Source organism: Guillardia theta, assembly GCF_000315625.1.
Source record: "Guillardia theta CCMP2712 unplaced genomic scaffold GUITHscaffold_8, whole genome shotgun sequence".
NCBI lineage: Eukaryota > Cryptophyceae > Pyrenomonadales > Geminigeraceae > Guillardia > Guillardia theta.
The window spans coordinates 653662-674008 of NW_005434666.1; the positions used below are offsets into that span (position 1 = coordinate 653662).

The 20347-nt window shown below is 48.6% G+C and overlaps 7 protein-coding genes across 7 annotated transcripts; 2 read left to right on the plus strand and 5 right to left on the minus strand.

Moving 5' to 3' along the window:
• Nucleotides 1–1718: 1718 nt before the first annotated feature.
• Nucleotides 1719–2654, minus strand: GUITHDRAFT_157081 (hypothetical protein; the record flags this gene model as incomplete). The annotated part of the gene is made up of 1 exon (XM_005839525.1): nt 1719–2654. One exon carries the CDS (start codon nt 2652–2654, stop codon nt 1719–1721), a length of 936 nt encoding a protein of 311 aa, XP_005839582.1.
• Nucleotides 2655–3039: 385 nt separating this feature from the next.
• GUITHDRAFT_133654 (hypothetical protein) lies at nt 3040–3980 on the plus strand (the record flags this gene model as incomplete). Its single annotated transcript, XM_005839526.1, has 5 exons — nt 3040–3449; nt 3494–3578; nt 3631–3669; nt 3713–3817; nt 3927–3980. The coding sequence occupies 5 exons, from the start codon at nt 3040–3042 to the stop codon at nt 3978–3980; spliced, it is 693 nt and encodes a 230-aa protein (XP_005839583.1).
• Nucleotides 3981–4334: 354 nt separating this feature from the next.
• GUITHDRAFT_150593 (hypothetical protein) lies at nt 4335–4946 on the minus strand (the record flags this gene model as incomplete). Its single annotated transcript, XM_005839527.1, has 2 exons — nt 4335–4488; nt 4512–4946. A coding segment is annotated over one exon (435 nt), but the record flags the coding sequence as incomplete, so codon positions are not given.
• Nucleotides 4947–7066: 2120 nt separating this feature from the next.
• Nucleotides 7067–7807, minus strand: GUITHDRAFT_150594 (hypothetical protein). The gene has a single exon (XM_005839528.1). It carries the CDS (start codon nt 7596–7598, stop codon nt 7392–7394), a length of 207 nt encoding a protein of 68 aa, XP_005839585.1. The 5' UTR covers nt 7599–7807; the 3' UTR covers nt 7067–7391.
• A 1778-nt stretch (nt 7808–9585) lies between these two features.
• Nucleotides 9586–13113, minus strand: GUITHDRAFT_101766 (hypothetical protein; the record flags this gene model as incomplete). The annotated part of the gene is made up of 27 exons (XM_005839529.1): nt 9586–9721; nt 9774–9940; nt 9996–10097; nt 10148–10192; nt 10248–10328; nt 10375–10407; nt 10459–10506; nt 10551–10716; nt 10765–11171; nt 11222–11267; nt 11312–11357; nt 11408–11480; nt 11535–11572; nt 11618–11690; nt 11735–11776; nt 11822–11854; nt 11907–11961; nt 12007–12050; nt 12104–12163; nt 12216–12311; nt 12363–12446; nt 12494–12574; nt 12616–12669; nt 12724–12775; nt 12825–12898; nt 12955–13011; nt 13066–13113. 27 exons carry the CDS (start codon nt 13111–13113, stop codon nt 9586–9588), a joined length of 2241 nt encoding a protein of 746 aa, XP_005839586.1.
• A 904-nt stretch (nt 13114–14017) lies between these two features.
• On the plus strand, nt 14018–16562 carry GUITHDRAFT_133657 (hypothetical protein; the record flags this gene model as incomplete). Its single annotated transcript, XM_005839530.1, has 15 exons — nt 14018–14077; nt 14336–14447; nt 14498–14564; nt 14612–14672; nt 14980–15045; nt 15093–15149; nt 15199–15258; nt 15410–15508; nt 15558–15692; nt 15741–15809; nt 15874–15942; nt 15986–16060; nt 16108–16248; nt 16412–16463; nt 16507–16562. The coding sequence occupies 15 exons, from the start codon at nt 14018–14020 to the stop codon at nt 16560–16562; spliced, it is 1179 nt and encodes a 392-aa protein (XP_005839587.1).
• Nucleotides 16563–16923: 361 nt separating this feature from the next.
• On the minus strand, nt 16924–18501 carry GUITHDRAFT_133658 (hypothetical protein; the record flags this gene model as incomplete). The annotated part of the gene is made up of 6 exons (XM_005839531.1): nt 16924–17396; nt 17449–17485; nt 17534–17677; nt 17729–17903; nt 17951–18368; nt 18432–18501. 6 exons carry the CDS (start codon nt 18499–18501, stop codon nt 16924–16926), a joined length of 1317 nt encoding a protein of 438 aa, XP_005839588.1.
• Between the last annotated feature and the right edge of the window lie 1846 nt (nt 18502–20347).

The following is a 20347-nucleotide window of genomic DNA, read 5'->3' on the forward strand; positions in this document are numbered from 1 at the left end:
TTGATCCCAGTCATCCTCCTCTGCTGCCAGCGGCATACCCTTGTCTGATTCAGGAAGAAAACCCCAACACAAGCCAACATCTCTTCTCACAAAGAGCAGTTTCCGAAGGCTACTCGAGTCGCTCAGGTTTGCGATCCAACGGCCCTGCTCCATGAACCTGAGACTCTCTCTCTCACCCTCCAAGGTCCTGAAAAGATCCTCTCCACAGCTTTCTAGTCTCTCGGCGTCACTTGTGTGCTGATCCTCTGGCAACAAGTAGCAGAAAACTCTCGAAGGCTCCTGGAGTCTAAGGACTGCGAGCTTGTAGGTGGTGTTGTCTGCCATGAAGATGGTAAGCTTGTCTTTGGCTGGATCCATGCCCATGAAGAAAAGATGCAGGAGGAGTCGAGTAGTTCCATCGAGTGTCATCCACTGGCTCGTGGCGAACATCATCGCATTCTTGTCCATGATGCATGCGTACTCGCTCCCCAACAACCTGCAAAGAGCATTCAACTTGTTGCTTATCTGGTCCCGTTTCGTGCTCAGAAACGTCGCGCTGACTGGAACGGCCCTGGTCCTCAGCATCATTTTCCTTCGGTGCTGTAGAATCTGCTGCAGCAAAACGGTGGATCCTCGGATACTACGTCGGAACTGGTTCACATTGTTGCACAACGACAAGACATTCTCGTCACCGACAACAAGTGAGATCGCTCTATCGACGAGGTCGAGAAGAAACTCCTGTTCATCTTTCACCGACTCTCTGCTCCCTGAGCCGTCACTCCTCAGAATCAGAACGGCCAAGATTTCTCCTTCGAACATGTTGCGATACGAGATGCAGGTTCCTTCTGAAACCAAGGATTCGAGTTCCAGCCCTACTGACATAGAGGATGCGAAGACTGCTCCAAGCAGCCCGATCTGAGCTCTAGGTAGGATCGACATGTCGTACGCCACAGCTGTCAACGGGTCAAGGTTCTTGGTGTATAAACAGAGCAACGATCCTTGTAAGGACAGCTTCCCTTTCTCAAGCTCAGCATTGGCTTCAGCTGCTGCACCTCGAGCCAGCTCTTCGTCTTCTCCCTCGTCCTCCTCCTTCGTCTTCCGCTCAGCCGGAAGCTCATCAGCTGCCTGAAATTCAGCTGCTGCCGCGTGCTCGTTGACATCTCCTTGGTCCTGTCCTTGCATGGACCCTAGCATGTTTCCAACAAGACTGTCCTCCTCCTCCATGACGGAGGAGGAAAGGAACGAGTCGTGTCTTGCAGCTGAAAGGTGAGAGGGAAGCAGGAAGGCAAGCAGCGAAGGAGCGCAGGCGGAGAAGCAGGCGGGAGAAAGGGATGGAGGCGCGCGGGGTGGGGAGGAAGGGAGCGGGGGGGGCGGGGCGGGGCGGGTGGGGCGGGGCGTAATTTGTATGGAGGGGGAAAATAACAAGGCGTGGAGGATCAAGTAGAACCACTCGGGGTACGACTGCTGCCGCAACCGCAGCTGGTTCGGAGAGCATGCGAGGAAGAAGAAGAGACTTCTATCGTGTCCGATCCATTACGTCCTTTGACTCGATCAGGTTGACAGGAGCATAGGTGGAGCAGCCATGGAGAAAGAAAGCGGCAGCCAACGTTGGTGTTTACTCGATAATGGACAAGGTTGTGAGGTGGAAAAAAGGAATGTAATAACTGGAAGAACGTAAGATTCAGCTCTCAACACCTGCTCTTAGTGAAGCTTCTATGAAGAGCTTCGCCACGTTGTCCCTAGTCTTGTTGCTTTCCTTTGACACCGTTTGACTCATTCCTGAATGTCCTGCCATTCAGGTGCGCAACAGCCCTCTCGAGTCCATCATGATATAGCCAAGTCTTCCACTTCGCATGAGCCGGCATGCCCAACTTCTGGATGTCTTTAATCTGCGCTTGACCGAACCTGTCCTCGATGAAGTCTCCCCTGCAACAAAGTCTTTGTTCTTGCCCGCTCCCATCGTTTCTGGTTTCGCCGAAGACAAAGTTGCGGTAGAAGGACGTTCTGCAGATGTGAGTGCTGTCATACCACTGCAGACAAGGAAGCAACTTGGAGTTTGCAGTCAGAGGAATCGCGTATCCCTCAACATCAATCAGAGCAGCTCCTTTCAGACCATACTGGCCCAACCTCGTTCGTTGGGCATGAGCGTAATTGCGAGTGGACGACGTCGGCAAAAGGACGTATCCGACTCTATCTCCCTCCTTCTCCATTCCTTGGAGTATCTCCACGAAGTCGACGGGTCTCATGAAAGTTCGATCATGTTGCACAACACAAACATAGTCAGTGTGGACTAGGTCCAGGGCGGATTTAACCGCAAAACCGAATCCGTGGTGTTCCGTCAATTCCATGATGGTTGAATGCTGCCAGAGTCCCTCGGATCGCTCTGACATCTTCTTGATGTTGGACTTGTACTCCTCGTAATTTCTCAGCCTGATTTCATCCACCCTGCCGTTTCGAAAGTTGCAGTCCTTCCAGATCCGATACCCGTCGCACACAATCACTTTCTTGCAGTCCGAGAGCCCCTCGACAAGCTCGAAACTCTTCAACACGAGATCGATCAAGTTCGTTTCCGGATGATCGCTCGCTGGACTCGTTGTGATGACAATCGTCAGCTTTTCGCGCAAGTCTACTCCATCCTGACTATCTCTTGAAGGGGAGCCTGTCGGGGACTCCATCATCACCTTTGACGCGTCTGTTGTTTTCGAACAATCTAGCATGCATGGATCTCGGATGTTGTTCTTGTATCAACCATCATCGTCATCCTACCATCGTCATCCATCCCCTCCAGCATGCCATGCCATGCCTTCATGCCGCCATTTGACGACCAGGGTTGCACATGCGGCATAAAACTTTGAACTTTACCTCCTGTCTCAACCTCTCAAACTTTCAAACTCTCAATGTCTCAAACTCTCAATTGAAATTGTCTGGGGCAGGCGTGTAGGCTACCATGGGAGGGCGGCGTTGCTCCTAAAGCAGTGCCATGGCTTCACGGACTTGAGAGCGACACCGGAAGTTACGGGTGAATCAGAGGAGCGATTAGCATCAAGGTTTCGCCTCATCATGGAGCAAGCATTTCAGCGGCATGTACAACGTTTGAAAAAGTCTACCCCGACACCGTCCCGAGCCGGAGGCGATCGTTTTCCCGGGACTGGTCGGCGCTTCAATGCAGACCGAGAAATCCTCAGGACAGGGGGATGTCACATGCTGGAAGACGAAAATGGCGCTAAGATAAGAGGAGACGTGAATAGCAGCTATCTCATGGTCGGAGTTTACGGGCGAGGGCCGGCATACCACAGCCAGCACAACACAACGAGGATCTCAGCGCCCGAAATCCCTCCCAAGTACTACATGTGTCCGCTCTGTCTCCGTCCTGGGCATTGGCAATACGATTGCGAGAAGGCTGAAGGGAATATGGAGGCCGACGGTCAAGAGATACAGCTGTCTCACCGGGAGTGGACAGCCCGTCAGAGGTGACTCATGGCCTTGAGTGTTTCTTCTCCTGACTCTAGTACAGGACAGACGTTGACCATTGGGAAGACTTCGATTTTGCATCTGGGGGGGATCATGTCCAAGGGTGCACCAACTGCCTTAGTCATCATGTGTCAACTTTTGTTGTTCTCTTCTTTTATTTTTACATGTTGACCTTGACAGCCGAGGCACCCAAAGTCGGAGAACGAAATTGAAACCAACGTGAGTATAGAGTCATGCGATCAAGTTTTGAAAAAATTAGCAGTACTTCCGAGCTTGGGAGAACGAATGGTCGGTGGCAAGAGAGCGCAAGGACGAAGGCCCTTGCGGACGGTCAGAATGGGCGTACACTGTGAAAACCTCTCTAAACGTAACCTGGCCAGTCATCCTGCATATCTAATGTGCAAATTATGCAACGGCAATCATTTTCGCTGCCTGGTACTGAAGCCATTGCCTCCCAGCTACTGAGTGCTTCGCAGTGTCCTATGCAGAACAGTCTCGGAGGCACCATGATTGAAAAGCGGTTATTCTGATGTTCTGAAGCGTGTCGTGTACTGAAAACCTTGTTACCACAAGACGATCTCAACAGAAGGTAATGAACAGGATGGCTACAAATAAACCCGACGAACATGCACTGAGCAAGGTGGCCCTTAAAGTACGCATATGTAAAGATTGGCTGATGGGGAACCTACAGGTAAGGGTCAAGGACAAAGTAGATACAAAATTTTGGACTCGTCTTCACTCAGGCAAATTACGATGATGACAAGATATTGATCTCTTCACGCATACTTTAATGGATAAAAAATTTACATCTTTCTGTACAAATACAAGAATGGATGATTTACAGGAGTCCAGACTTACAACGAGCTTAGTAAGCACAGGTTTCGCAAAGTCAACAACGCAATGAGCGCATTCTTCTGTGCTGGCGCGACATCCAAGCTCTCATCCTGACCTTGACCCAAAAACTGTAGCACTGCAGAAACTTCTCGGAGCAGCAGCTTATGCACCAACCGATCATTTACATACGCATTTCCTTCGCACACGATTCGAATGATCAAGGCCGCAAAAGGATTTTGACGATTGAAGCAAAGATTCATTTGCTGTTCATGATGCTTTCTTGACAATTCCGCAAGTAGCATCATTGCTTCCCTGCTGAATTGTACGGCACCTGGCACAGCATCTAGCGCTGTCTGAAGCAAATTGGCACAGAACTGTTCCAACAAAGGCACTCCAGATCGTAAGCTTGCCCGAAGAAGAGCCATCCACATGTTCTCCTTGTTGAGCACCTGTATTCTTTCTACAGATGTTAGAAACGGCACCAAAGCTCTCATGGCATCAGTTTGGATTTCGGTTTGCTCAATCGTTAGCAAGCGTTTGATTGCTGCAACAAGGCCTTCCAGGTCAAATCTGTCGCGGCATTCGACTGGAGCATTAGAAGCGATGATTGCTAATGATCGACCTGCTTGCCGCCAGTTGCCCGAGTTTGATTCTTGAGACATTGACAAGAGCTCATCGACAAGGTGCGGATTCTCCAGCATGGACGGAACGTTCTGTTTCTTCATAGCGAGCCTTCCAAAAGCCATAGCAAGGAATCTCTTTATCCCATCGTGATCGGCAATCTTGAAAATCTCCATAAGTGCATGGATGTTCTCCGTAGATGCTATTTTGGCGTGCATGTCTGCTCGGAGCGCAAGATTCGCTATAGCATTGGCTGCTGCAACGCGCGAAGGCGCAGGACTGGACAAGTCCTTCAAGGCCGACAGCTTGCTCTGAAACATACAGATGTTAACAGGCTCTGTAGAAGTCTTTGATAGAAATGAGCTGATTGCATTTTGCGACTGACTTCCCTGGAAACTGAGGGAGGCGATACCGAGGGAGCCGGAAACGGGGGCACATTGCGTGTGTGAGCATCCTCCACCTTGAACATCTGTCGACGCCTTGCTAAAGAGGGAGGCAGCCGATATCTTCATTCCACAACTAGGCTGCAGGCTCTTTTCTTCGTCTTTGACTTCAGTTCTATAGCATGCTTTCTGGAAAATCGAAGCGACTGAAGGAGTTGCAATGGTCGGTGTGGGTTGAGTACAAGAGCTAACCTCAGAGCGAGAAGACTTATTCTCAGACATTTCGGAGGAGGAGGAGGAGGAGGAGGAGGAGGAGGAGGAGGAGGAGGGAGGGGAAGGGGAAGGGGAAGAGGAAGATGAAGATGCAGCGAATGAATGGCTGGTTGTACCAAACCCAAAAATAACTCTCGCACCCTCTCCATTTCGAAGTGGTCTTTGTGTGGCAACAGACATTGTGCCAGCTCAAAGCAAGGAGAACAAGTGAAGAGGAGGAAGGTTTTAGACCAAGAAGGTGAGGAGGAGGAGGAGGAGGAGGAAGGAGGGTGAGGATTGGAGGCTACGATACACAAGGTAACGTTCACGCAGCGGGATGGCACAAGCGCTGTCGAAGGCGACGACAGGGTGGGGGTAGTACCCCCGTTGAGGTTCAGCCAACTCGTAAATTTGTTAGCGAGCCGAAGGGTGGAGTGAGAGGGATGGCGTTGCTAGCTTAGGAATGTTAGACTGAAGTGAAGAAGGAAAGGGGTGGTGCTGAACCCCTAGCATGTGTCGGGCCTGGTGCACTCAGATAGTTGGGTCGAAAGTGGACCTGACGGGGTAGGGGGTGTGAAAATATAGTGGGGTACTCCAGACTTCCATGCGGGGGGTCCTGTCACACAGGGTGGGTGACATGCGTGTCAGCGATCACGTTACCAAACCGTGAGGAGGGAGACGTCTTGATGAGAGGGTGCATTGGCGGTAGGGGTGGGTCCTCAACAGTAGGGGGTCAGGGGTACAGGGTGGCGGTACACTATCTCCCCACGAAACAGGGGGGTGCAACCCCGATAGATATACATGTCTCGGCCAGGTACGGGGTCCTTTTTGGGGTTCACAGGGGGTGGTTATGGTTGAGTTTGAAGGCTAGCACCTACAGCATTCTCAATTAGTGATTTGTTCGGATTTGTCTGCGCCCTTGGGCCCGAGCCCTGCAGCGTTTACTGGCCAGGCACCGGCAACAATCGGAGTTCGGCAATGAATTGGGAGAATTTATTCATATTTTGATGTCAAATTTCAAGATATCATATTCAATTGTTCGTCGAACATCTGAAATCCAAAAATAGTGACAGGTACTCCTAAAACACAAACACGACCAGGTCCGATTTGGCTGGAATCGATAATATTTCATACCCATGTGTAAATATGAATTTCAAGAGGGCATATTGAAGGTTCAAATTTGAACCATTTGGTTTCGTGACCGAGGTGGTACACGGGGGCCAGCAGGTAACGTGACTGAAAAACACTTTTATGCGTTCCTCTCATCAGAGTATAGGAGGGAAGGTGATTCATGACCTTAAAAAGTTCAGAGGGGTTCGATAGATCTGAACAAATGACCCCTAAAAGTTCAGAGCGTTTTGATAGATCTGAACAAATACCCCCTAAAAGTTCAGAGCTTCAACTCTCTAAATATGAACAAAATCCAAAAATTCACTCCTGATGAACAAATGGAACAATATCCTAAAGAGAACAATATCGCAAATATCATTCTCAAGCCTCTCTCAATCGGTATCATCAGAACAAAGATGAGATCAACCAAAAGACTCCCGACGTGAAAAATATCAACAAAAGAAACTACTACAGAATTCCTAATTCTTATTTTTTCATTCAAGGCTCCCATATCAATTGCTTAAAACATTTCACACGATTACGTACAATACACCATATGACACCTCTAAATCCTATTGTGTGATAGTATACGTGCTATCGGATGAGATGAATGAATCTCAACTGAGGTGCTGTCATTCAAGACAGGAGCATGTGGTGGTGATACTGCAGTGATGTTGACCCAAGCTAAAATGATGTCATGAGGGATTTTGGACTCTCTCTTGAACCTCTCTACTATCTCCTTCACAATGATGATTTATCATAATCTTCCATCATGAAATAATCGTAACCTTTAAGGATCTGGTTGGCAAGCATCTCCTGATGCAATGCCTTGTACAGATGGTCATAGGCATCACTGAGTGAACATTTGGTGTCTTCATTGATCATCTTCAAGACTCTATCGGGTGCTATCTTCTTACAAGCTCCACGGATCTTAGCCTGATATGACATTATCGAAGATGCTCTTTGTAAAAACAAATCAAAGGCTGCTCTAAGACTAATAGAGCAGCATCCAAAAAAGGTGGATTTTGAAATGTTGTGTTCTCAAGCATCGAAGGATGTCTTCAATTTTTGCAAGAAATATCCAGAGAATTTAGGAACAGTTTGCACATGATAATGACCTTATTGATTGGGATGAATTATATGTTGGAAAAATCTATCGCAAAACTCCAATGATAGAGCATTGAAGCTTCTACAACAGAATAAGGATAAGATTTCTTATGAAGACCTGCTATATAACAGCAACTCTAAGGCTATCAAGTTGCTTGAAAAAAAGATTGCAAGCATAGGTTTTAGTCAGCTTGCATCAATCCAGAACAACAATCTTAGGCTCTTTGATCAACACTTACATAGGGTAAACTGGAAAACGTTGAGCTCAAATCCACATAAAATAGCAGTGAACCTTCTGAAAGCGAACCCTGCTAAGATTGATTGGGATATGCTGTCTTCGAACAACAATAATAGCGCATTGGATATGCTTGCTGAGCAACTTGACCTGATAAGATCAATTGGGAAGTCCTTTCATCAAACCCCAGTGACAAAGCAATTGAACTGCTAATTGTCACACCTCGAAGATCACAACCTTGCTACCAATTTATGTCACACCTCGAAGATTCTCGAGTGGACATTCAAGCGCAGTTCAATAAGAACTCACGTTGGATTTCTCTACTAAGAGGGAAAGCGATGAAACAGAAGGAGATCTAACTCTCTTTTATTTCTTTCACACACACACACACAATCGTGGACACACACGAAAGGGGAAGAGGACCACCTAGCTCTGACGAGTTTCATCCTTTTATAGCTTCGAGGAATGAGCCAGGGGTGCCGTCTCTTGGCTACAGAAAGGAGGGGTGTCCTGTTCTTGGAAGTTGACAAGCATCCCTTCTGACCTTCGAGAGGATACCATGCTCTCTCGCAGGGAAGAGAACCCCGTCCTTGCATGGCAGCAAGCTGCTTCCAACGGGTCGTACTGCACAAGACGCACCCCTTCTGTTTACCTTGTAAGTCCCCCACGGGTACACGGTCGCTGCAACAAAGGCCTCCACAGGGGTCCTTTCAGCAGCTTCACACTGGAGTAGAGTATCCTGGGTCATCCAGGAGAAGTCAGCTTCGAACACGAGTACGAGACAGCCAACTGTCCTTTCATTCTGATAGGCCTTTGTCTGACTCGGGCTCGGTTCCTATGAGCTCTGACACTAATGAACAATCCACATAACATAGCCAAGAATAAACTGATCAAAAACACTAATTTCAAAGGAATAATAAGGATACTTAAAGCACATAAAGATTTGGTGTTTGACAATGAGGTGTTTGATAATATCCTATCTTATGTCAATTAGATTCAGATTCCATAGATTTGATACTAGCAAATATTGATAATCTATCCAGCTTGGCATTGGAAAGACTCTCATCTCAACCAAATATATTCACCTATGATGATTCCAATAATATTTACAACTTTACAGATGAAGAGATGAGCAAGATAAACAACGATGAACGACTACAGAGAACAGTGGCTGTGCGAGGATGATCCAAAATGTTGCCTGTGTGAAGATGTTATTCCAATGCGTGTCAGTTTGGCCGGGCCCTGATCCGAGAGGCCGCGCGTGACCGTGCATCCGACCGGGAGAGCCTAGTACGGTCACCGTGAGTGCGGCATGATGTTCCGCGGCCCGGGAGGGGTCACACTGCCGGCCCGGGCCCTCAGTGGCGGCGGTACGGCCCTGGTAACTTCGGCCACGGTACGGTGGCAGCTCACCCGGCCAGTCGGACAGTGAATCATCGGATAGTTGCCTAGTACTACGCGGCGGGTCGGATTGCCGGCATTCGAGGGACATGATATCACTGATCATGACTTTTTTACTCAAAGCATGATATCACTTCTATACGGACATTCAATTGATTCAATCATCGTGACAGTACGCCAGGCTCATAGCTATTATTGAGTCTGCACTTGTACATTCTGCTTGATCAAGTTGTGCAGCTCGTTGGCTTCATCTCGAGTCGCAAACTTGACAAGGTAGGTCACGAGGGCTCCATCCCTGCTCCCAGTGAAGATGACGCCTTTCTCCCCCCTGCTGACGGGTGAGCAGGAGGAAGGAAATCTCTCGCGCACGGTCTGCTTACCCCTTGTTGCACGCCATGCCCGGGAAGAGTGCTGAGTTGACGAGAACGGCAAGGCTGCCCGTCTGCCGAATGATGACTCTCGTTCGTGCCTTACCCGCTTCGTCGTCCTGCGATTGTTTCAACCGCAGGATGCCGCTTCCCCGTGACTTCCAGCTTCCAGCAGCGTTCTAAACGAGGATGCAAATCACATGAGTATGAATCCTTGAGCGACGGACGTGGAACCTGATCAGTCTCCTCTTTCTGGAACTCGTAGAGCTTGACTTGCTCGGCCGAGAACAAGTTCTTCTCATTTTCCTCCCCCGTTGTCACGTTGACTCTTTCGAGCTAAGCCAAGGACGACTGAGTATGAAGGGAGGATCGGACACGAGGCTCACCTGCACGATGCCGGAACCTCGCTCTATCGGCACCTCGTGCTCGACCTATGGCACATCACAGCCCAGTCAGCAACAGTGCAGGCTCAAAGATGCATGGTACGTCGGCTGCTTCCTCGCTGTCATTGGATCGCCCATCCGATTTAGATGGGAAGATGTTCAGCATCGAACGATTGAAGATGGGCTGCGGGCTGTCATGACGGCTGCGTGCGGATACAAGTTGACTTCACCTGACTGTGAAGTTTCTGCCCGAAGAACCCAAACTGTGGCAGAAGGATCAGATCTCGCGGAGAGAGGGGATCCTGGTGAATCACCTTCGTGCTCAAGGGAACATCCTGGGAGCCTTGATCGAACATCTTGCTCTGAAATCCAATCAATGGGGAGATTTGGTAGCTCCTACCGTCACCAAGTTCAAAGTTGCTCCACTTTGAGGAAAGGAGGGAGCAGCTGGCGTCGCGAACTTCGAGGTTATAGACTGCAGAGTGTCTGCGAACGAAGAAGGGTTCTGTGCCTTGTGTTGTTCCATCCCAGCGTTGTCACTTTCTATCTTTGTTTCCCACGGCATCTTTGCCCTGTTTGAGAAGGTTGTGATTCAAGAGGAATATCACAGGCAGCAAAACCTCTTGTTGACGTCTGTCGCGTTGAAGACAGAACCGAAGACACTTGAAGGGTCAAAAATCGGCGGAGAGGAGCCAAACATGCGGGAAGCATTCAAAAACGAGGCTAAAAAGCAGGTGAGCCCAGAGCGAGAAAGGATGCTTTGTTTACAGTAAGATCGCTGCTGGTCGGGAGGGAAGAGAATGGTTGACAGATTGCTGCCGGTCGATGGCGTTGTATCGGGCTGCATGCTCATACTTGGTTTGTCCGTCGACCAGAACGACGACCCAGCATTCTGCATTGAGTCCCGTGATGGATTCCCGCGTAGCAGCATCTCCTGCAGTGAGTTTCCTGCTCGCTTGTCGTTGGATGTCTCCGCAGAGCCAGGGGCCCCCACGGCGAACTTAGGAGAAGGAGAGAAGGATCTCGCCTGAGAGTCGAATCGTCACCAGACCAAAGGAGGAAGGGGGCAGGGAGCACATTGGGCTCTTGACGAATAACGATGAGCCTCAGGCCCTCGTTCCAACTGAAAGAGTGTCAGCAACTCAAAAATTTGAGCAAGAACTGTACCTCGGTGTCGTCCCGTTCACCTGGAGAGCGTGGGAGATATCCACGTCTAGCCAAGTGTCGATAAGAGGGGAAGCGAGAAGACGGATTGTTGCTCACCCTCTATGAAATTCACGTAGGCAACTCTCGTGTCAAAGCGAGGGTTGAAGGGAAGGAGCTTGATGCTCTTGACCTGCAAAGATTCCAGTGTCAAGACAACAGCTTATGCAAAGGAGGTTCAACTCACCCCCCCGCTTGCTGAGAAGAAGTCGAAAAGCATTTTCTCTGCAGCTTTCGTCAACAAACAGCACAAATCTAGGCTCGTTGCACCTGTGATTCCCTTTGCTAAATTTCGCACGACGATACTGCTGTGCCGCATCCCAGGTGGAGGAGCATTCTCAAGCTTCAAGTCCGTCAGGTCGAAAAAATCGAACTGGGAGGATTGACCGGAGTCTCTCGAGCTCTTTTCTTCTCTTGATCTATGGTTGCCTGTTGGGAGATGAGCTTCAAAAGTTCGGTCTGTATTTCTCTTACTTCATCTCTCCCGTCCATGTCACTCATCGTGTCCTAGTAGCAAACTGTAAACTTGCGCACTGGCAAATCAGCAAATCTGACTCACAGCTTGAACTTGCACATGCGAGCTGCTCAAGCTGCCCTCAGAGACTTGTAGATTCCTGCAAGGGAGTGAGAACTTCGATGTTTTCAAATTTCTGGATCACTTGATGGCTGAGAGCAGTCTCCTTTTCGCTCCGATGGTGTCAATCTATCCATCCTTCACTACCTGGAACGAGATCCGACAGCTGATTTTTCACTCACTTGAAGGTCCCTGAGATCCTGGTCCGTGAGCAACTTCAATGTTCGAACGTCCGTTAGCTCCTGTTGGCAGCATCAGCAGGTCACCATGGTACCATGTGCTACGTTGCTCCACCTGCTCCTTGAACTTGCTTGCCAACTGCGACAGGCCGACTTGTGCAAGGAAGTGATCGATGCCCTGCCATGGAACATGTCCAACGTCCTCATGATTCTGGTGTTGCCGTCATCGCACAAGAAACGGTCTGCATGAGACTTCAGAAACCTGCCGCATTTGCTTTCGGGTTTCGAGGGCGTTCTGCACATCAGCAGAAAAGTGCCCGATGGAATCACGTAGATCTTTCATCATCTGAAGAAAGATGAGAGGAAGCTGAAGCCTACGTCACAAAGAGATACCTGAGAATGATCTTGCAAGTAAGATGAAAGATTTCCAAGAGTGGAGCATTGCATTTGCAGGATAGAAAGAGACTGCGCAATCTGCCATTCTCTTAATTCACGAAGGCTCACTCAAGAATCACATTCGGCGAAGCGAAGGAAGAAGATTCCGCAAGGCGCAAAGATTTCATGATTTCCTGGATTGTTCTCATCGTTACATGAAACGGATTTCCTTGCATGGTAAAACGTACTTCGCGTAAAGTTTTCGACTGGCTTGAAAGGTTGTCGACAATGCTGCTGATACTAGTGGAAGATAAGTGATCAAGGTCGAGAATAATGTCATGGTATCAACCTCTTCTCACTCTCTTTCAACCGATTCGCGGCATTTCTGAGTTTTCCTCCAACGAGACCAGCTCTCACAAACATCTGTCAGCGTGAATACCTCAATCGATGAAACTGGAACATCAATTCACAGTTCCAACCTCATTTCCCCCGCGAGAGACAGAGGCAACTTCTTGTGCTGGTATGATACTGAAGCTCTGTAACAGAGTGAGATCAGAGCAAATGGTATTGAAGCATAAGTCAATCACGACCATTTCGTCTGCTTTCGGCTGGGCTGTCAGCCCTGTCAGGCCTGTCATGATGATAAAAGTGCAAGAAGCTCGCGAAAAAGACCTGGATGACCGAAAACATTCTTGTACAAGCCTGCATAAGCTATCAACAAGGTATACGAAGCGGCGAAACTGTTTCTCAACCTGTGCTTTCATGTGAACCAGCGCTGTGCGTCCCGTCAGATCTAATGCACCCAAAGGAAAAAGAGGATGCTGCGTCATGCTCTTTGAATCTCAGGATTTTGCAACAGTTTACCGTTTTACAGAAATAAATGTTCTTTGATTGGGCTTTGACGCGGCTGCGGCCTCTTCCTCGTCTTCGCAAGTCAACAACTATTGCCTATTTTCAGCAGGGCTCACCCGATGAAGGATCAAGCTCCCTTAGCGATCTCTTCCCACCTCCCCTTAGATACATACTTCCAGGCACATCATAGAATTGGATGCCAGGAAGACTACATGCCAACTTCGAATGATGTCAGCACATGGGGAAGTATACACGGATCGTTGGAATTCCAAATACAGGAACGATGGCATGCAGAAGTTAGGATTCTCTCGTACATGGGGATGGAGCGAAGAGGAAGAAGAGAGAGATAGAGGATGACAAGAGAAAGATCTTCACTATGCAAGACACCTTGTGAGCGGATGGGGAGGAGGAGGAGAGGAGGAGGAGCGTTACGCTCGCTAGCCATTTCTCCATTTCGCCCGCCTACACCAGTAGGTCCGCCTCAGAGTTAATTTTCTTTCCATCCCACCCCTACAAACTACCCTTACCCCCCAAAGAATAGTTCAGTACCCCTTCTATACAAAGTTTCTTGTCGCCCCTCTATACCCCCTACCCCCTCATTCAGCTGACGACCTACCCTCACTTTCACAGGTCCAAGTACCCGTTGCTCCTGCTTGCGTTTCCCGCCATTTTCGTCGCTACGGATCTGGCATGAACAAGCAACTGCTGGACCCGTTCGAAGCCGACTACCCAGAGAGGATCGAAGATGAGGTAAGAGAGAAGGAGCGAGCCAGCCAGGAAGTCAGGGAGAAGAGGAGGCGAAAGATGAGGGAGAAGAGCAGGAGCAGCGGGGTGGCTGGGAAACGAAAGCAGCTGCTGCTCTGGCGATACCAAAAGGAGTGTGGAGGATTGGGGAGAAAGGAAGATGGTTAAAGAGATGGTCTTTGGTTTCTAGCGATATCCCGTGTGATTGTTCCCCATTTGCCTACCTCGATTTCCTTTCGATTGATCAGATGTTTCTTCCGGCAGCTTGTTCATGAGAAGTTTCAAGCGCGTTGCTGTGCATTCAATCGAAGAGGCACGCTACTAGCCACTGGATGCCAAGATGGTGCAGCAGCCCTCTGGGACTTCGATACGCGAGGTTGAAGATGGATTCCTCGTTCTTGACGAGCGCATCTGATTCGCCTTCAGGAGTGATTAAGGTGCTTCAAGACAAAAAGCTCCAAGAGATTCCAGCTGCAATCGCGGCAATCGGATGGTACCTTTAATCCTTTGCTAGGCATAGATGATGAGGCTGAACTGCAGGTCTCAAGATGGTCGGAGGATAGTGACGGCTGAGGAACGTGGAAGAGTTCGAGTTTGGGATGTAAGATTTGTTTTGATGCATTCTGCTTCTGCTGTCCATGCAACTATATCAAAGACAGTATAACCATGCCTCAGGTGGAAAATGGGACTATTTTGTACGAGACCAATCTTGATTCAACGTGTTTGACTGTCCATGTACATTCCATGTCATATTCAAGTGATCGCCTTACATCCGTGACAGATAAATCCTTCAAATTCATCAGAGATTCTTGCATGTCCTAACTGTGGAGTACCGACACTTATCAACATCGAAGATGGATCTCATAGGCTGATCGCAGGCTCGCATGTGATTGATGTATGGTTTGAAGGAATGCGAAAGGATTCATTTGATTTTTCAGATAGCAGAACCGCAAGTTGGGTCCAATGCCCGCAAGGTCATGGATTGATTTGACTTTCCATGAATCTTAATGTGGTCATCCAGGGTGCAGGAGAAGCGATTCGAAATTACGCAGCAAGCTATTCTCCTTCTGGTGCTGAGGTAGACTTAGTTCGTTGCATACCATTTCCAAGTCTTATCTATTTTTAAGGTGTTTGTTGGAAATGGAAAAGGAATGGTATCTATCTGGAGAGTTGAAGATCTCGAACAGGTCTCTCACCATGGCAGTTGCTGAAAAATGGTTTTCTTTGACTTGGGAAATCTAGATCGGCAGCCTTCAACTCCCCTCAAACACAGCTGTTCGGAACTTTCAAGTGCTTTCATCTTCTATAACGACCTCTGCTTCGTTGACAAGTTTGCAGTTGACAAGGGACGGTTCATATTTTCTTGTTTCGGAAACGGGAAAGATAAGGGTTTACGATTCTAAGCAATCAACACTATATCGCGAATTCTTCGATCAGGTTCAGGCTGAGTCTTTTTGCATCGAGAACAGGATTTATTTTCAATTAGGTCAACAGGACTCAATGGCGCAAATGCTGCTTTTCTTCGGATGGGAACTATGTGCTTGGAGCTACGGCTGAGAAAGGAGAGCACACAATACATATCTGGTATCGAGAAAATGGACAACTCGTACATGTTCTGGAGGTACGTGCTTTTCTCGACAAAATCATAGGGTTGCTCATGACTTTGTAGGGTCCAAAAGAGTCAGTTTGGGACCTAGCATGGCATCCTACTCGAACCATAATTGCTTCTTGTGGACAGGTGAGGAACAAAAACATTCCCGTTGCGCACTCTGAAGTTGGAGTTTGTCTTGTAGAGTGGTAAGGTATATATCTGGGCGAAGCAGTACTCGGAGAACTACTCTGCTTTTGCGCCTAATTTCAAGGAACTTGAGGTATGAACCTCCATCCTTTTTCAAGACCTCAATATCCCTTTAGGAAAACGAAGAGTACATCGAGCGGGAAGACGAATTCGACCTGATTGACCATCATCAGATCATCAAGAAAAAACGGGTTTCTCAGCTGTTTTTGATGCTTTAAATCATGACTGTGCAATGAAGGAAGAAGAGGAGGCCGTGGAAGTGGATATCACAACCCTGGATGAATCGACCGCTCAGACTTACGGCTTGTTGGAGATTCCAAATGAGCTGGTTTATCTGCCTGCAATCCCGGACCCAGATCAGCAAATGGCAACAGCGAAGGTATTTGAATGCGGCTGTGAGCTACAGCACATTAATTCAATCTTGCTAAGGATGATGATCCTACTCCTGCTGCTCAGATCAAGACTAGAGTATTTAAGAATGGGCTTGAGGTTTTGAACACCTAGTTTAGGAGGTGTGCTCCCGGTGACAGCAATCCTTTCAGGTCCAGGTCATCCAAGCTAAAAGGATTGCAGAATCGAATCTCAATCGGCATGGTAATCTCATATGATGGAACAATTATGATCTCACATTTCCCAGTAACTGACGCAGACCCGGTGGAACAAGTGAAGAAGCAAAAATTGGAGTCCTCGTGATATACTGAAGCAGTCCTGACTCGAGATATGATCACTTCTTCATAATTTTCCGTGTAATACAACTTCTAAACAATGAACATTTCTCCACCGATTCTTCTGCCAATCTACTATTTACAGAATCGGCCCCCTGGGTTTGATGACTCTGTCCATCACAGAGCTTTGTGACGTCCCTTCAAAAGATACCCCCGCGCAAGCTCCTTGTGTTCGATCGGATCGGCAGGCGATGAGTCGGCAGGCACCTCGCAAGTTCTCGGGATGGTGTAAGAAGACTCCAGCTTTGAAGTTGCGTTGACAGGACGAGAGAATTTCATCATGTGCTCTGAGAAGACAAGAAGCGTCAGATCATTCACAGCTAGCTTAGTCACTTGCCTCTGCTGACGGGTTGATTTCTAATAGGCGATGGAGTGCGCGCCCTCTGCATGAGTCGTTTGAAGTTGTTTGGGGACTGACTTGACGCTGTCGTCAGCTCTCGGCCGTTGACCACGTGCGAACTTGATGTGCGACCGGGGGGCGAAGCCACTCGTCGCACAGGAGAAAGGCTCATGGAGCGCAGCTCTTCTTCTGCCATGTGAGGCCTCTGAGCAGAGCCAGGTCTCATCGCAGAGTTGTTGCCGCCCTCCTCGTCCCTCCTGGCCAAGTCGAAGGGCCTCTCCGACTGCTTCCTCCCGAAAGGAGAGTTCTGCCTTCTCCCAGCACCCTTGCCCTGGAACAGAGGAGACTCGAGGCTTTCCTTGCATGAGAGCCTTTCGTGAGGATTGATGTATAGAAGCCCCTGCAGTAGCTGCAACCAGTCGTTCTTGGTTTCCCTCAAATCACCCTCATTGCGAGCAATGTCTGCCATTCACACAAAGGTCAAACAGCGACTTCTCTGTCTCAATTTCGTCACCTGGTGGGCATCTTTCCTTTGTTATTGACATGCTTACCTGCCAGGATTTTACTGAAGGCAATACAATCTGCTCTTATCAGCTCACCATGTTGCTCAGTTTACTTTGCATCGTTGGCCAACCCTTCATGTGTATATGGCAAGAAAGTTTCTTGACGTATTTCTCTTCAGGGGATCCCAGCATTTTGAAAATCTTAATCAGCTGATCGCTGTTGAAATTCCTGTGCGTGACCTTAATACAAAGATATCAGATAATCGTATTGCTACAGACATTCACGGGTACCTGTGGACAATTACAAATGTTCTCTGCATTGCCTCGGAAAGGACAAATGCCAATAATCATTTCCAGCAAAATACAACCCGCTGACCAATCATCAATCTTCTTGGTATATGTTGTATCTCCAAGGAGAAGCTCTGGGGCTCTATACCACAACGTGACCAACTCACGATCGACATACCTGCGTCAGGAGCATCAGGTTGGTCACTTGCAATCACGATCACTTACATTACATCTTCATTCGACCTTGCAAGGCCAAAATCACAAATCTTACATTGCCTGTCATTGAAAATTAAGACATTCGATGATTTGATATCCTGGTGAACTATATCCTTTTGGTGTATAAAATCGATAGCCTGGAGGATCTGTTCACTCCAAACTGAGACAGACTGCAGAGAAAGGGTCTTCTCTTTCTTCCTAACAATTTGGTAAAGGTCACTTGTTGCTTTTTCCATGATAAACACTTGGCAATTGTCCGATGTTCCCATCAGCTCAACGATATGTGGATGAACGCCAACTCGTTCAATGAACTCCACTTCCTTCTTCATTGCCTTCAGAACGTCCTTGTAGCTGATATGACACGCACTTGGGTTGTCCCCACCGAAATCTAGATCTTTTTCTGGTTTAACAATCTTGATAGCAACATCTACACAAGATGAGTCAAGACATTCCCTTCATTCCAGCCATCTGATTCAACAACTGCTCTCACCTTTTCCTGTAGCTAAGTGCTTCCCTTTGTGCACTGTTGCAAACGACCCTTCCCCTAATTTAGCACCCATCTTCCAATGGTACACGATTATACAAATCAAGCTGTCAATGCTATACCTCGAAGTCGCTCCGTCGACACGTCGGCAGCTGCATAATCACATCTGCGATGGAAGAGCTTATCAGAAAAACAACAAGAAGCGAGAGGCATGGTGCATACCATCCTTTCCATTCACACCAGGCCTTTCCTTCTTTGGGTCCGGCGAGAACCTGTTACTTCGAACAGGGGATGGATCTTTCTTTGGGTCCGGCGAGAACCTACTACTTCGAACAGGGGATGGATCTTTCTTTGGGTCCGGCGAGAACCTACTACTTCGAACAGGGGATGGATCTTTCTTTGGGTCCGGTGAGAACCTACTACTTCGAACAGGGGATGGATCTTTCTCATTTTCACCTTGTACAGGAGAGTTTTCTGAAGAAGACATCACTGTTTTCATGGACGAGCAAGAGAATCTACCTGGACTAGGAGTGTCCACCAACTCCTTTGCAAAGCTTGATCTCTCGCGAGATAGCCAACTGTCTTTCTTGACGAGCCTCAGCCCTGGAGACGATACTTGGTCCGGTTGGTCCCGTCTGTCTAGAAAAGACCTCCTCCTATCCATCGGAGAAACCGAAGTCTGCTCATCTAAGACAGCAGAGCTTAGCTTTCTTTCCATCGGTGCTGCCCAGTTGAGCTTTCTTTCGGTTGGCGAATGGACTTCAGATTGCCTCCTTTCTAGAAAAGACCTCCTCCTATCCATCGGAGAAACCGAAGTCTGATCATCTAAGACAGCAGAGCTTAGCTTTCTTTCGGTTGGCGAATGGACTTCAGATTGCCTCCTTTCTAGAAAAGACCTCCTCCTATCCATCGGAGAAACCGAAGTCTGCTCGTCCAGGACAGCAGAGCTTATCTTTCTTTCGGTTGGCGAATGGACTTCAGATTGCAACTTCTTCTTATCCCCTTGTTCTTCGATAATCCCCATTGACTTTCGCCTTTCAAGCATCTCTTTCAGACTATCTCTTCGTCCCATGGGAGAGATCGCGCGAATAGTTCTGTTGGATTCAGCAACGTCCCCCTCACCTAGCGTCTTGTTTTTCTCCTCCTTTCCTTCCCCTTCCTCTGGGTATGCCGCCTTGAAACTCTCAGACGCGCGTACTTGACTTCGCATCCTTCCTACGAGCCCCGCCATCGTCTACCTTCTGCAACTACCCCCCACGCTTCCTCCCCAATATCCCCTTCTCCACACCCCTACCTTGTGACCCACTAAATATCCTCCCTACCCCACCTTTTAGCATTTACGACCCCACCTTACTCCTACTCATACCCCCTGACACCTTCCCCGAAATGAAACTTTCCCCTTCCCTGTACCCGACTTACCACCCTACCACCCTGGTGCGCCCAATGACTCAATTGCATCGAAAGTACCCGACCTAGCCCATCAATTACACCCACCCCCCTGGGGTACCCACCCACCCTGAAGAAGATTGTCCGACTTCCACAGCCCATTTTCCCGTGAGGCCAGGGGAGGGTCAGCGATGGTAGAAACCAAGAGGGCAGATTGGGGAGGAGGAGGAGGAGGAGGAGGAGGAGGACGACGTGGAGGAGAGGCGAGCGGAGGATCACGCGGGAGACACGGCAAGCTGACTGCTTTCCCTTCGTGCTCCAGCGCCAAGCCGGAGCTGTGTTCGATCTACTGGGCCCAGTACTTCGAGATCTTCAACTCTTACTCGGTGATCCCCAACAACTGCCAGGTGGGTGTCGAGGCCTTCCTGACGATGTGGAGATGAAAGTTGGTTGCAGACCGAGAACAAGATCAAATCTCTTCATCTCTTCGAGTCGCCGCTGGTGGGAAGAGGATTCGCAGCCAGCATCTCCGCCCT

Bases quoted from the DNA above. Each gene is read 5' to 3' on its own strand.
- GUITHDRAFT_150594 (XM_005839528.1), bottom strand. From the start codon at position 7,598: ATGTCATATCAGGCTAAGATCCGTGGAGCTTGTAAGAAGATAGCACCC.